Genomic DNA, 15,093 nt, shown 5'->3' with positions numbered 1-15,093 from the left:
GATCGTTTTTTAATGAGTCTCCTTCGAAAAGATTGAAATAATGAGAGGGGTGTTGATCTTCAGCCTCCATGTTTAGTTAGAAGATGGAATTTGAGAAAGAAAGAGAGAAAAAGACAATCTAATCATCTTTCAGATCAAATAAAGTACATATCTCTTGTCTTGTTAGCTAAGCTTAATAGATTATTGATGTTCTTTAGTTAATAATATACATAATTTTTTTTGAAAAGAATTAGCAATTAACATCAACGTTCTTAATTGGGTTTTCTTGTTAAGCCTTTCTTTAAACATTTGAAAAAATTTCACCAACTCTTTCTAGTTTCGAGTTTCACATCTTTGTCAAAGGTTAATATGCGTAAAAATAAGACACAAGGCATGAAGGCACGTTTCAAATATATAAAATTTCAGACAATTAACCTAATATTATTGAACACAGATGAATGTTTTAACACATTTTAGTATTATTATTATCACACTTGAATAAAATTCCTCAAGGATGCTGCATACATGTAAAAAAACCTTGTCCAAGCTTTAATAAAACGAGAAAGCAAGCAAATATTATACATACACATGTTCCTCCATGTAAAGCTAGCATACACAATAAGGTAATATACAAAGAGATATACAACTAAGAAAAAGCTTGAAGCATATACAAACATTCTTCAATATTCAAAAGACAAACCCATATATACAAGATGTTAACCAACCCGTTTATCATATAGCATCCCTAACTTGTTCTTAGATGACTCTTCCTTCGCTCATAATCCACATCATCTGTAGGCAACTCATAACGACAAACCGGACACGTGTTCCTCGTTTCGAGCCACGGTACAATGCATTCTCCATGGTACTTATGATTGCAAGGCAACTGAAGAACAACACCTCTGCTTCCGATACCCATCTCATCTTTACAAACCGCACAGTCATCGTTCTCAACACCCAGCTGAACCGTTGGGAGGTTCTTCACGAAAGCTTCAGAAGCTGGAGGAAAACGGAGATTGGTAATCCCAGCTTGAGCAAACTGTTCAAAAAAGAGATCATACTGATCACCACCAACAATGTACAGCTCTCTGTTCTCCGCATCGAAGTTGATCTCTAGAGTGTGAGAGTTCATCAAAACTTGCCACTCAAGGTTCCCAGAGCCATCTCTTCTCTCGTCTCTAGCTAAATCTTCTAAAGAGAGCATCGGTGACACGTCAGCACCACCATCAACTTCTTCCCAATCAAGTTCAACGGCAGCTCCTCCAAGATCTTCTACTTCGAGTGAGTGAATAGTCACACTAACATCATCATCATCATCATCATCATAGACATCTGATTCATTCAGATCGATTCCCCATATCTCCCTCTCATCCTCAGGATCATCATCATCGGAACCCGATTCGACTGTAACTAACCTAATATCGCGAAACTCAATCCCAGAATCGTCATCGGATTCAGCAAAGTCACAGAGGTTGTTAAGATAAGAATCACTATCATGATCTATATTCTCGATAAAACAGCTTCCGGATTCCGATTCTAATTCCATAACCGCACCGCGCGATTCAGTAACCTCGTTATCGTGAGGAAGAGTTACCTGAGGCTGCTGCGACGGATCCATAACAAAGGTTGCGAGACTATGGATGAATCGGAGATCAATTTCGTCGCCTGAAACAGCGGCGGAGAGTAAGAGTAATCGATGACGGAGAAGAAGTTACGAGGAATCTAAGCAAGGATCTGAGTCACCATCATATCTTCTGCGTCGGTGTGAAACGGCGTCGCTTCGTTCGTTTTTGTCCTTTTCTCCTTTACTGTATAAGAAAAAAAAAACAACTTAGACCTGGGCTCATAAAAAGCTGTGATAGGCCGAGTAAATAGGCCCAAGTTAAATTATTTACCCGTTACGATGACCTTAAAAATCTCCACTCACGTCAACGTAGAGGCTAGGTGCTATGCATTCCGTTTTTCGGTTCAAATTGGTTCGGTTTATTCGATTTTCAACTTATTCGGGTTGAGATATTTTTTAGATTGTTTCGGTTGGTATAATATAGAGCTTAGATCGGATTTCTATTTCTTTTTTAAACCTGAAATATAACCGAATTATAAATAATTCAGATTTGGTTCAGGGTTAAAGCCCAAAAACCAAAAAAATTCCAAAAACTCGAATCAAACCTTAAAAAAAACTAAAAAAATATTTGGTTAACACGAGTAATTCGAGCTTTTTTTGATAACTTTTATTTATATAAAATAATTAATATTTTTAATATATTCAAAATGTTCGCGTATCCGGTTTTCCATTTGGTTTCGGTCTCGTTTTTTTTTATTTGGTTCCGATTCGATTTTTAGGTTTCAGATTATATGTCCAGGACTAATAGAGGCATTTGGTATAGATGACCCATAATTTATCATGATTTATTTATTTTAATTCTTCTTGACAGCATTTATCATGCTTTTATTATCTGACTCGAAAAAAAGTTTATTTTATAGGGAGATATTTTTGGACCAACCAAAAAGAAGAAATATTTTAAACACTTGTCGGATACTGAGTGGGCCGAGTCTTAATCTGGATCGCCATCAAATAAAATAAGAAAAAAAAGGAGAAGCCCAAGTCCAGGCACGTGAGAGAGAGCCACGACAGAGAAAACAGTGTGGGAACAGAACAAAAGAAAACACATCTTCTCTTTTCTGAGTCTTCTCACTCTGATGGCATCTATATTAATAACTCTTCCACAGCTTTCGCTTTCACGTATTATCAATGGCCCATGAACCGACAGGTCACTTAAGAAAGGACGGCACATGCCATCTCCTTCTATTCCCAACATAATTTATCTTATCTTCCTTTTCTTAATGACCATTAACATAATTAGTAGAGTATCCATTTTTCAAATTTTTAAATCATCCTCAAGATTGATTATATGGCAGAATTTATTCTTTTATTTCATAACAGAGTACTATTTTGTTATTGGATTGTCTTGGTAATGACATTCGTTCTGTGTAGATTAGCAAATGTTCTATACAATTCAGTTTAAATTCACAGCTTAAAAGTTAAAATTTACAAATTTTATTATAAAAATAGATAAATTTGAATCTTGAGAAAGCAGTACTACGCGCTCACAACTGTGTGCTGTATAATGTATTCACCAAGGGAATGATAATATACTCACGATAGGATCCACGAGATTACTTTACCTCGAACTTCTAACCCCTGATACTGTTTGTCAGAGTGAAAAGTGGGTCCTAAGTTGAGTAACTTTTTTCACGTGATACCATCCACGAGAAAGCGACCAGCCACCACCACTTCTCTCTCTTGTAGGCACGTGCTCTCACATCTCTCCTGTCCTACCCATTATCCCGTACCAAAAAAAATCTCACCAGCTTTTGCTAATCTCATACCTTCACTGAAAACGATAATTTAGAAAAGGTGAAAACTGGTTCAAATTATGATTTGTCTTCAAAAATTCACCATTTAACCTCAGAGTTTTTTATTCTCATGTTTATTTTCAGCAGACGTTATTTCGGATTTTAAATAGAAACATATGAATGCAAATGACATTTTATAAGTTAACGGCAACGTTTGGAGTTTAACGGCGTCACGAGTGTCAACAGTGCGGCAACTACAGGGAGATGTAGGAAGGAAATGTTGGGACCCACCGCACGCGAGTCGGAAGGTAGAGTGACCAGGTTAACGGCAGGGAATGGGCACACGTGACTATGCTGCTCCTCTCACATCGCATTCATTCACCTTCTTTTGTTTCCTGTTTTTTTTTACGGCCTATAACTAGTTTGTTATGATATTTTAACAATCGTGTAATCTTATTTGATAATCAAATCACTCAAAACTAAAATCAAATTCAGACAACTGGACAGTGATATAATGAATGTTAAACTAAGAATATTAACGATCGTGTTAGATATGTATAAATATAACATGACCAACGTCCTAAAATAAATAAAAGTAATATTTTAGCTAAGAAGTAAAAAAAAATTCTCGTTAAAGCAACCATATAGTTGTGATATACTGGAAAACAAACAATACACACCGAGCTAAGCATATGGTCTATAAAATTTCAAAGTTTAATAGATGTAGTTTCTAAATTGTTAAAAGGAAAAATAATATTAAATTATTACTAAATTTTCTATATCTTCCAGAATCTTATAATCTACCTTGGATAGTACATGGCTAGTGGATTCGGATTTATGCAAATGTCAGTAGAATGATTTAACTTAATGCCTTTATTCGTTAAAGTTATCCTTGTAATTTCGAAGTACATTATTTTTGGGTTCACATCTTTCTTCCCATCAACAGTTTAACAGCTTTTTTCACTTTTGGAATCCATAATTACAATATTTTTTAAAAAAGAGTGAAACGGGATAGCGTAAAAAAAGATTTGGGACCCGCAATAATAGAGAGGTGTGAGTTGGCCACGTGATGAATGGGAGGCTGAGTTAAGGGCAGCCAAAAGGTTTATCACGTGATTCGCCGCGATTTGAGCGGCGCAACCGCCAGGTGTCTTTAACTTCGATCCCAACTCGTATGTTAATTTAGTTTTTAATTAATTTAATTTAATGCATAGTTATTTGTTAACTGATCCCTAAGAGGATTTCTGTGCAATGTACAGAGGAATGTCCTTAACGCAAATACATTTGTTTTCTCGAAATCCAGCTTCTCTTTCTTCTTTTTCCGAAGTAACTTATTCCTCTTTTATTATTATTAAATTGAAATATTATTAAGAAAATAACAATGATTAGAGACAACTAATAGCCCTCTTTAGAAGGAAATAAAGAAGAAAAGAAGCCAGCTAATTCAGATGAGATGCTCCTCCATACAATTTTATGTATGCTAAAATTTCAGAAATTGATTATTTTTATTACGTTGCTGAAAAAGCAAAGGTTTGATAAACGGTATATGTAGGTAATAGTGTTAATGATGATATATTATATTGATAACTTAATATAGCTCATTGCTCTTCAAAAGCATGTTACACAATATATATATACGGCTAAATTTGTGAAATTATGTAACGAACATTTTCAAGTATTTAAGCCAAAAAAAAATTAAGTAAACATGCATGTATTATTACTAAACGATCTTTCTCATTAATGTTGAAAATCAATTTGTGTCCTGACTCTTGAGATTCTACAGATTTTTTCTCACGTGAGATGCAGAGTCAATTCATATTGCCCCACTAGAGCACGAAAACGACATCACGACCAAGCTCTTCTTCCTCTCGTCTTTCACATTTGAATTGACCATTTATTTTTACCATATCCTTGACTCCTTTTAAATTTGTAATACTTTTACTAACTACTATATAAATAAACATTTCCATGTTAGCTTAATCAATTAATTACTTACGAGCTTAACATTTTACCAAAAAAAAAAAAAAAAATTAATTACTTACGCCATATAGAAACCGAATCTTAACAAAATTATTTTAAAATACGTCATCAAATAACCCTGAAGTTGCGAGTAATAATAATTCACTAGGTAATAACCCGCGCCTTGCGCGGGATGTGATTATTAGTTTTGTTATTTTTAATAAAAAAAAACAAATCTATTTAATCTGGATATCGGTTCGGTTTTAAGTTATTTTTTTGTTTTTAATCTCCTAAAATATAACCATTATTTTAAATTAATATTTATTTTGGTTTATTCTGTTAAAACGTTTGTTTTTTAGTTTTTTCGGTAAAATCCAAAAATTATTATTATTTATTTATTTTCATGTTATAAATTTTAGATAATCGTCATGTTGAACCAATGGTTTCATAGTTTGTAAATGGATAATAGTTCAAGAAAAAAAATTATTAAGACAAATCATTTTACTATAATTTGGTCGGTAGTGAAAGAAACATTAAGAAAAAAATGTCTCAACTTTCAAAAAAAAATTGATACTTCACTGGTGGTAAATACTTACACAGTGTTCACATCAAGGTGGACATGCATATGTATGTAAAAGTATATAAAAATAAATGATAAATATATAAATATATTGTTAATTAGTATTAAATAACATTTTTGTTCTAAATAATACATGAAAGATAAAATTAAAATTAATTAAAAATTAAAAAGGCTTTGACTCTGATATCCGAAATGATTTAGAATTTTAAAGAATATCTGATTTGATTCGTAAATAAAATAAAATTTAAAAAATAATTGAAAATTTTAATAATAACATTTTATTACAAAAATAAAATATTATTTAACTTTTTAAATTTTAATACCTAATATAATAAATTTAATCCATAAAAATATTGTAAAACTTATATAAACTATAATATATATATAACATATATATATATATAATTCTGTACATATATGTATATATATGCATATAACAGATCAAATTTGATATCCGTTTCTAAAAATATTGGTATTTGTGATTTGTTTTTTTTAATTGTATTTTAGTAGTTGATTTGCTTCGTAGAGTTACGATGTCCATATTTTTTGGTTCAAATCAAAACGGATAACAAATTGAATCAAAACTTATAAATATTTTGCCCAACTTTATCCGTAAACAATAAAAATAATATATATATATATATATATAGTTTAGCTTTTGATTCGTTATTTGTTTTGATTCGAACCGAAAAATCCAAAGTTTTATTTGAACCTTGCACATAAGTTTTATATTAAAAAAATAAAAAAATATATAGTGTGAACACATTTATGAATATAGTGTGAACGCGTTAACATATTTATTATTAAATCATTGTGAGACTGCCACGTGTATATTATAATGTGAATGCATTTATTACAATGCTTCTCCTTTAATATATAAGGGATCGGTTATTTGAAAAGAATAAGAAATAGAAAGCGTGTTAAGACGCAACCTAACAACTCACGGGACAAAGTGGAGGGCATGTGGGGATGTGTTATTGTGTTTTGCTCTTTCCTTGTTTTGTATCATTTTCTTCTTCATGTGATCCAACACTATTTAACTATAGTGGTGTTAATATATCCAAATTAAAGAAAAACAAAAAGGGATGGGCGTGAATTCATTTCTAGCTCGCATGCAACGATGGGACGGTAATTTATCATGTTGTTCTTATGTATTCCGGTCCATCATATTTTTTTAAGTGTTCTTATATATTCTGACCCATCATGAATTTTTAAAGTTTTATGTTTGAATAAGTCAAAAAGTTAAATAAGCAATGTTTAAAATACTCCGCGTAGGAATATTAAAGTATACGATTCGTTCAAATACAGACGGACTATATGTATTTGATTTCTCCGAGTACCCAATTCAAATCCTTCTGTTATACATGTAGTGTATGTCGTCATTACAATTTTTGAATATAAATAAGTTGGTGTCCTAACAAGTGGTACTCAACTAAATTTAAAATGGGTTTAATCAGCTCACATGATTAGAGTCTTGATTATGGGTCTAAGACATTTGTTAATGGCATTGCACAAAGGAAGAGCTGACTTTGTTCCACCTAGCTAATGCCGCATACATAGATCCCCCACTCACACACACATAGAAGCATACACGTACAAAATTGTATTTGTCCCCCTGCAGACCATCATACAGCATCATTTCTACTATAAATTTATATATTATCATTACAAAGAGGAACATGCAAAATCAGCTGGGGTGCATGTCTATGAAATCGATTCAGGCATATGTGTTTGTGCAGCTCAATTTTCACATAGATTTTGGTGGGGCCTCTTATATAGTACCATGCATATGTCTTATAGATAAATCAAATGATTTATAACGGCATGTCGCTAGCTTAGTTTATGAAAATGGTGTATCACAAAACACTTGTTAATTTTTTGAACCTAGAAACAGTCAGTTTTTAACTATGACCCGGCAGAAGTCTAAATAACTTGCTCGATAAATTTCTCAACTCCTAATTCCATAAACAAATTATCATCAGACATGGAGAACACTCGTCAATGAAGACGCAAATGACCTCAAGAAGTCAAGCTCACTCAACCAACAAAGTGTTTATATAGTTTTTGACTAGTACTCGAATGTAGCTCACCATACAAGACATCGGCGATATAGACTTATAAACTATTCGCCTTTGGCCTTTCACACTAATTAATTTCAGAAGAAGATATACTAATATCAATGCAACTAGCTCTGTGTTTTCAAAAAGTTGATGCCCAAAAGCAGACAAATCAGTATAACATTTTTTCACAAACAACACGTACGTAACTCTCTCTTAGTATGATTTTTTTTTTTGGGTGTAATCTTAGTATGATTTTTAACGAGTACTACTCAGACAATTAATTGGATCAAGATTTTATAAACGCTAAAAGCACATATAGTGAATCGAAAAATAGAGGAAATATCACCAACAACTATACGAGCTGTTTGATTGGAATATTAAATTATGAATTCGTGAAGATTTAATGTTCGCCATCGTCATGATTGTGGCATATCATGTGTATGCATGCCTATAAAAAGTTCAAATTTATAGCTGCATGTTAGTTTTATTTGCCGACAAAGAATATTGAAAATTTTATTCTAAGAAACGAATATTGAAAAATGACCGTCAAATTGTAGAGATGACGAAAATAAATGCTACATACTTTCAACATAAATAAATAAAAGTAGTGTTATATAACTAAAGGACAAAATTTATATTAGCAAAGAAACTTTCTCTACATTCTTATATCGACAATGAAATTCCGTTTTAACTTACTCTGCAACATTTACAGCTTTGATAATTATACGTAGTTGTAAAATTAGTGGACAGTTTGCCATAAATTCAACAATTCACTACTAGGGTATAGCGAAACTTAATAGAGTATTAGAGCAACCTTATTGGTGAGTATGTAACTCAGTTTCTAAACAAAATATTAAAATTATTATTTAATAACATTTTACTTATTTAATTAAATTAAAAAGACTTTTAAAGCTATAAATCATTTAATAAATGACATGTATAATACAAAATATCTAACAGTACGAATGTGCATATGAATGTGCAGATACTTTTTCAGGTCTCTCTTCTATTTTTCTTTTATTTTAGATGTTGAGATACTTTATGAATATCATCAATTGGATATGCTCTTAGAGCATCTCCAATGAAAAGATTTAATTTTGGAGTTCTAAAAGTACATATATATATATTATATATATATATGTAATTATAAAGTTTTAAACTTTACGGAAACTGTAACCCAAAATTTTTAAAATCAGATACTTCTTCAATAAAAATGCTCTTAGCCAGTGTATTTGTTTAAACATGTAATGATAATACACACATATTTTAAGGATAAATTTAAAATTATAAATATATATATATAAATATATATATATATATATATATATATGAAAAATTACCCCGTAAAATAAAATTAAAATATAATATGACATTTTTTTGACTAAACTTTATAATATGAAAAACTACCCCATAACATATAATTAAATCTAAATACAGGCCCGTGCCTCTTATAAGGCAGCTAAAGCATTAGCTTTAGGCCACATCTTCTATTTTATGTACAGTACTTTTCATTTTATTTAGCTTGATATAAAACCACGAATACTTATTAACAATTCTTCTTCTTTATTTCTTCCTTCATATTTTTTTTTAAAAATTTAATATTCTTCTTTATTTCTTTACTTAGTATGGAAAAATCTTAAATCTTGTTAACAAGTTGATTAATAATTAGTTATAAAGTGCTTTTGAATTGAATTTTAGAATAACAATGGTTGTTGGCGGGTGGTATTTATGAAATTATTTATGTTCGGAGATCGAACTTCTAAAAATGGCACTACAAGCAGAAGTTAAAAGAGTTGCTGAAATATTGAACTCTATGAAAGTAATGGGAGATTTTATTATAACTCATGGATTGTTTATCAAATATGTTAGCAATTATTTTCAAAAAAAATATATGTTAGCAATTCTAGTTTAGGTTGCTTCTGCAGAATTTGTTTTTTAAAGTTGAAGTTGATAAAAATATTTACGATTTACTATATGTCACAAAAGAGACTGAATGAGAACTAGAGATGTGTTTTTAACAAATAAAAATTTATTAGGGTTACATTTGATAAAAATGCTTCAGGCCACCAAAATGTTTGGGACGGCACTGTCTAAATACCTTACATTTATGTACTGCTAAATTGCTAATACTATATCTCATTAATCAATTGCGCAGTGATTAATTAGCAAAATAAAATAAAATTGCGCAGTGAATTATATAAACTGATATAAAATACCAAATAATTTTGTCGAACACGATAAAAACAAAAGCATACATGGATTAAAAACCACAGAACAAATTAAATAATAATTTTTGTGCGTGTGTGTATTATTTTAGTTACCTTTAGCGCCGCTAAACGGATAAACCTCGCTGTTACCTTACACTAGAAAGCAACTAAACTAGAGATCCATCAATCCACCACGTGACTCCGTCAGACCTAACGTCGTTTATATTGCTGTTATAACGGGAAGCGTTATAATGACTGTATAAAACATTTCCGCCTTCTCATTTCCTCTCAAACCAGAGAGAAAGAAAGAGAGAGAGAACTCTCTGTCTGATCGCTCTTTTTTTATTCCGATCAGATCGAAGAGTTATATTATCTGTCTCACAATTGTCGTTATATCATCCTTGACAAGGTACGCTCTTTCTACCTTAGCTTAAATCGAATCCGTTGTCGTTTTATTTAGATTTGACTTGGACTCGTGTTTTCGGATCTTCATGCTCACGAGTTGACTTGAATTATGTGAAATTCGATTGGTTTTGAACTATAATTCTACTGAATTATGGTTTAACGTTTTGGCTTTTGAAATGTTTCGTTGACAGATCTATCGATTTGTCTAAGAGGCTGGTTTACGCTAAACCGATCAGAATTTTTATCGAGTTTCTGATCATAATTCAACGACTTTCGAACTTAATTACCTCTCTTCAACAAAGCTTCGTCGTAGAAACGCAACATCTACTTGAAGTAAGTCACTGTGAAAGTCGCAGATCTGAGTTGATAGCTACAGATTCCTGTCGGATTTCATATAATATCATAATTCAAAAAGACAAAACTACAAAGAACCGTAGAAGCTGCTTGTTGTTTTGTTCATGGAGCTTCCTCAATCTCGTCCCTTCAAAGCCCAGGGTAACACTATTTTTCTGATATTACCGATTTTCGTATTTTTTAAAATAAATATAGAAGACGTTTTAGGATAAAAATTTATATTCACAGTTTATTATCTAATTATAAAAGGACTATTCTTTTTTTGTTTCGTTTAGAATTTTGATTTTTTAGAAGAATTTTGACAGGGAGAGAACCAACACATGATTTTTTATCGCTCTGCAGTCATTCAACTGTCCAGACAGATCCCAAGCCAACACCTTCGTCTTCTCAAGGTATTTCCCGTTTTACCCTTTTCAGTTTTGTCTTAAAATTGTTTATTTATTTTTTATCAAAAGATTCTCACTTGAAGGGGTCACGTTTATTCCGCGCGTGCATCTGATCTTGACCCCTTTAAACCGAATGATGCAAATGTTGCTATTTGATTGGGGCCATATGGTCCCCAACTATATTCAAAGTCCATGAAAATAAGGGACCGTTTATTAGGGTTACACATGTCGTAAAGCTCACGCATCATAATATTGTTAAATGTAAAATAACTTTATGACTGTCACATGTCGAATATAACTTCATATTTTGATGAAACATGGAAGCAGGTAGCCACTTGAAGACCCATGATTTTCTACAACCTTTAGAAAGCGTTGGTGGTTCTAAAGAAGAGACAAGTAAGATTGACACAACCTCCGAGCCGCATGCAACGCCCCCACCGCTGAAGCACGTGCTTCCCGGTGGAATAGGAACGTACACGATAAGCTCAATACCTTATTTCCATAATCATCAAAGAGTTCCTAAGCCGGAGCTTTCACCACCGATGATGTTCACTGCTAGTGGTTGTGGTGGTGGTGTTGAGAGAAACGTTGTGGACGCTGCTGCTGTTGCTAGCGGGTTTACTCTGTGGGATGAATCTGGTTCTGGGAATAAGGAACAGACAAGGAAAGAGAATAACGCTGGGGAGAGAGCTAACATCAGAGGTAACAATAATAATGTTAGAAACCACATGAAATGATGATATAATATTTTTATTTTTTTTGTTAATGTTTAGCTGATGTTGCAACAACTATGGGACAATGGCCAGCACAGTCTTTGACTAATAATAACCACTTGAGCGGTTTCAGTTCTCGTTCTTCCTCTTCTCAGTGAGTCTTATTTATTTTCTATATCACTACGGTCTATGGAGTTAAAAAGGATTCTGATCAAATGAAGTGTTACTTTGGTTGCAGAGGGTCTGGACTTAAGAGCCAAAGCTTCATGGACATGATAAGATCAGCGAAAGGAACTTCACAGGATGATGATTTAGACGATGAAGAAGATTTTGTCATGAAGAAAGAAAGCTCTTCCACTAGCCAGAATCATAGAGGTTTGTATTCTCTAAGATATCACCAACTTTACATTTTCTAAAAAGTTAGATGCTTAAGATATGGTTCACAGAGCCGGTTTTGAGATTTTGGGGCTGAAGACGATTTAGTAAATGTTTTAATAATTTTTTTTTGTAAATTGAGATATGTAATTTTCTTTAAATTTTTTTGGAGGCAATAGGCTTGTGCCTCACTGTTTATGCTTAGAACCGGCCCTGATGGTTGATTTTGTTCTTTGCAGTAGATTTGAGAGTAAAAGCAGAGGCGAGAGGGGCTGGCAACAACGATCCAAAGCTGAACACGCCTAGGTCAAAACATTCTGCTACAGAACAACGGAGGAGGAGCAAGATCAATGATAGGTAACTACTCAAAATGTAGCAAAAGCCACACTTTGGTTCATAGAGACTAATTAAAACATTGTTAATTAATATTTTTGCAGGTTTCAAAAGTTGAGACAGTTAGTACCTAACAGCGACCAAAAGCGGGACAAGGCCTCCTTCTTGCTAGAGGTTTAGTGACCAAATGATTACTGTAACAGAACATTCAGTCTCAACTTTTACTAATCTTCGGAACTTCATACAGGTTATCGAGTATATTCAGTTCTTACAGGAGAAAACAAGCAAGTACGAGACTCCTTACCAAGGATGGAACCAAGAATCTGCCAAGCTATTGAATTGGGTATAGATATAATCACATTTCCAAACCATACCTCAATCTTTTGTTTTTTTAATAGTCATGTAATAACGTTAAGCTGTGTGATCCGTTTAAATTACAGCAGAGAAACAACCAGCAGCTTGTCCCTGAAGGAACCGTTACTTTTGCTCCTAAACTGGAAGAAGAGAAGAATAACATTCCGATCCTTGCAACAGCTGAAACACTGAACGCAGTAACTCCATTTCCTTTGTCGGTTCAAAGCAACAGTCTGTTCTCTCCTCTAATTGCGGGTAATCCTCTAACTCAGTTGCACGCAAGAGTCGCAGCATCAGAGACGGTAGAGCCAAGCCAGAGTTCTCGGAGTCATACTCAGTCATTGAAAGAAGAAGAGGGTGATGAACACGAAGTTCATGAGGGTAACATCAGTATATCAAGTGTTTACTCACAAGGGTAAAACTAAAACGGCTCATTTCTTTAAACGCTTTTGATCTGGTAACATTTTGAAAAGTAAAAAAGTAAAAACTATGTTGTTTTTTATTGTGGAGCAGATTAGTGAAGAGACTAAGAGAAGCATTGGAGAAATCAGGAGTGGACTTAACGAAAGCAACCATCTCCGTAGAAATCGAGCTAGCTAAACGCTCCTCTGAAGTCAGTGAACCGGTTTCTCGAACCGGAAACGATGACGTCAAGCAAACTCGGAAACCTAAGCGGCTCAAAACGTGCAATACAAGTTAAAAAGAAAAAATAGAGCTAGCACCTAATTGGGTTAAAACACCAAAGTTATATCATAGATATATTCAGTCTTTTTTTATTTTCGTGTACATTCGAAACTATAATCTCGTGGGTCCATAATCTTTTGAGACCCGGTTATGCTAACCGCCGCATTTTAAACTCTAATCTCAAAACTACTTTGGGGTTTCTTTTGAGAAAATATCATTAGGAGGAAGGCTTTCAATGTTTTACGTAAGCTTCCTGTATTTAGTGAAGTCACACTTTTTGAATCATCATTTTTTTTTATTTTTCTTCTTCTTCTTTCTTTTCAATTTTCATTTGTAATATTTTTCTTATGTTAGTGGCTATCTGTAATACTATAATAGTTGGGCCTTTATTCAACAAGGAGCTCAACATTTTCTGTACATATGTTTTATTGTTTCAGCCCATCTTTCTCCTTTTTTTTTTTTGTCAGAATTACAAAAAAATTTTAAAAACCATTTTTACTGCTATTTACAACGAACTCTAAAAATCCATTTACTGAAAAAAAAGAAACAGAAAAACCTAATTACCTAACCCAGATTCGTCGGCTGCAATCAAATTCTGAATTCCATCTGCCAATTCTTGCGCTGTAGGAGTGGTCACCAAGCGAAACACAAGTATCTAATACCCAACAAGATTCCCACAGCGATTACTGCGATCGATATCCCCAAAGCAAATTCCTCTGATATGATCTCGACGAAAAAAACGAGACTCAGTAACGCTGCTGACCTGCTGATGTAATCAGCAAACAGCCTGGTGCTGACGTGATCTTCAAGAATCTCTATCCATTAAAACGAAATCTTGTACAAATCTTGTACAAATTTTTATTAAACGAAATTAACCCATTAAAGAAACTGTTAAAATTCACTAAGTTAATGTATGAAATAATATAGGTTCATTAAAATTCATTTGGATGGTTCGGGTTTTGGTAGAAACTATCATAAACTGAATATATGATTTTGTAGATAAACTAACACATGCTCTATGCTACATTACAATATTCCAACATGGTAAAGAAATTCATGAAAACCAGCTCATGAGTCATGATGGTGGAACCATGCATCAAATATATATGATCGACAAGAGTGCGATTATTCACACATCTAACTACGCATTTCTTTATGTTTATTGCTCAAAGTTGTTCAAATCAATTGGGTAAAGATGGATATGTATTTAAAAATAAAAGCCAAATGTGTATGATCATGAAAAATAATATTGATTTTGTCTGAATGTAACATGAAAAATCCTCTCCCTTAGATATGAAATCCATCCTCTTACTATGTTATAATGTATTTTTAACCATATAGATCTTT

At 32.8% G+C, this 15,093-nt stretch overlaps 2 protein-coding genes across 8 annotated transcripts; one reads left to right on the top strand and one right to left on the bottom strand.

The window, feature by feature from the left end:
• Positions 1-505: 505 nt before the first annotated feature.
• On the bottom strand, positions 506-1,767 carry LOC103855760 (E3 ubiquitin-protein ligase CIP8). Its single transcript, XM_009132790.3, has one exon. It carries the CDS (start codon positions 1,595-1,597, stop codon positions 725-727), a length of 873 nt encoding a protein of 290 aa, XP_009131038.1. The 5' UTR covers positions 1,598-1,767; the 3' UTR covers positions 506-724.
• Positions 1,768-10,304: 8,537 nt separating this feature from the next.
• Positions 10,305-14,174, top strand: LOC103855759 (transcription factor BIM1). 7 transcript variants are annotated; one of them, XM_033289037.1, is made up of 12 exons: positions 10,305-10,551; positions 10,739-11,042; positions 11,207-11,293; positions 11,615-11,989; positions 12,061-12,154; positions 12,239-12,375; positions 12,615-12,732; positions 12,813-12,882; positions 12,956-13,051; positions 13,152-13,259; positions 13,335-13,477; positions 13,576-14,174. In XM_033289037.1, exons 2-12 carry the CDS (start codon positions 11,006-11,008, stop codon positions 13,760-13,762), a joined length of 1,452 nt encoding a protein of 483 aa, XP_033144928.1. In that variant the 5' UTR covers positions 10,305-10,551; positions 10,739-11,005; the 3' UTR covers positions 13,763-14,174. The 7 variants fall into 7 exon arrangements, with proteins under 7 accessions (XP_033144928.1, XP_009131036.1, XP_009131037.1 ...); XM_009132788.3 differs by having other exon boundaries at positions 13,149-13,259; XM_009132789.3 differs by having other exon boundaries at positions 11,244-11,293; positions 13,149-13,477.
• The last annotated feature ends 919 nt before the right edge of the window (positions 14,175-15,093 follow it).

Source organism: Brassica rapa, chromosome A03 (assembly GCF_000309985.2).
Source record: "Brassica rapa cultivar Chiifu-401-42 chromosome A03, CAAS_Brap_v3.01, whole genome shotgun sequence".
Classification (NCBI taxonomy): domain Eukaryota; kingdom Viridiplantae; phylum Streptophyta; class Magnoliopsida; order Brassicales; family Brassicaceae; genus Brassica; species Brassica rapa.
Note: the sequence above shows the minus strand (reverse complement) of the source record. Positions and strands in the feature narration are given on the sequence as shown.

Bases quoted from the DNA above. Each gene is read 5' to 3' on its own strand.
- LOC103855760 (XM_009132790.3), bottom strand. From the start codon at position 1,597: ATGGATCCGTCGCAGCAGCCTCAGGTAACTCTTCCTCACGATAACGAG.
- LOC103855759 (XM_009132785.3), top strand. From the start codon at position 11,006: ATGGAGCTTCCTCAATCTCGTCCCTTCAAAGCCCAGG. The intron at 12,883-12,955 runs GTTTAGTGACCA...AACTTCATACAG, and splicing joins AGGCCTCCTTCTTGCTAGAG to GTTATCGAGTATATTCAGTT. The intron at 13,478-13,575 runs GTAAAACTAAAA...ATTGTGGAGCAG, and splicing joins TCAAGTGTTTACTCACAAGG to ATTAGTGAAGAGACTAAGAG.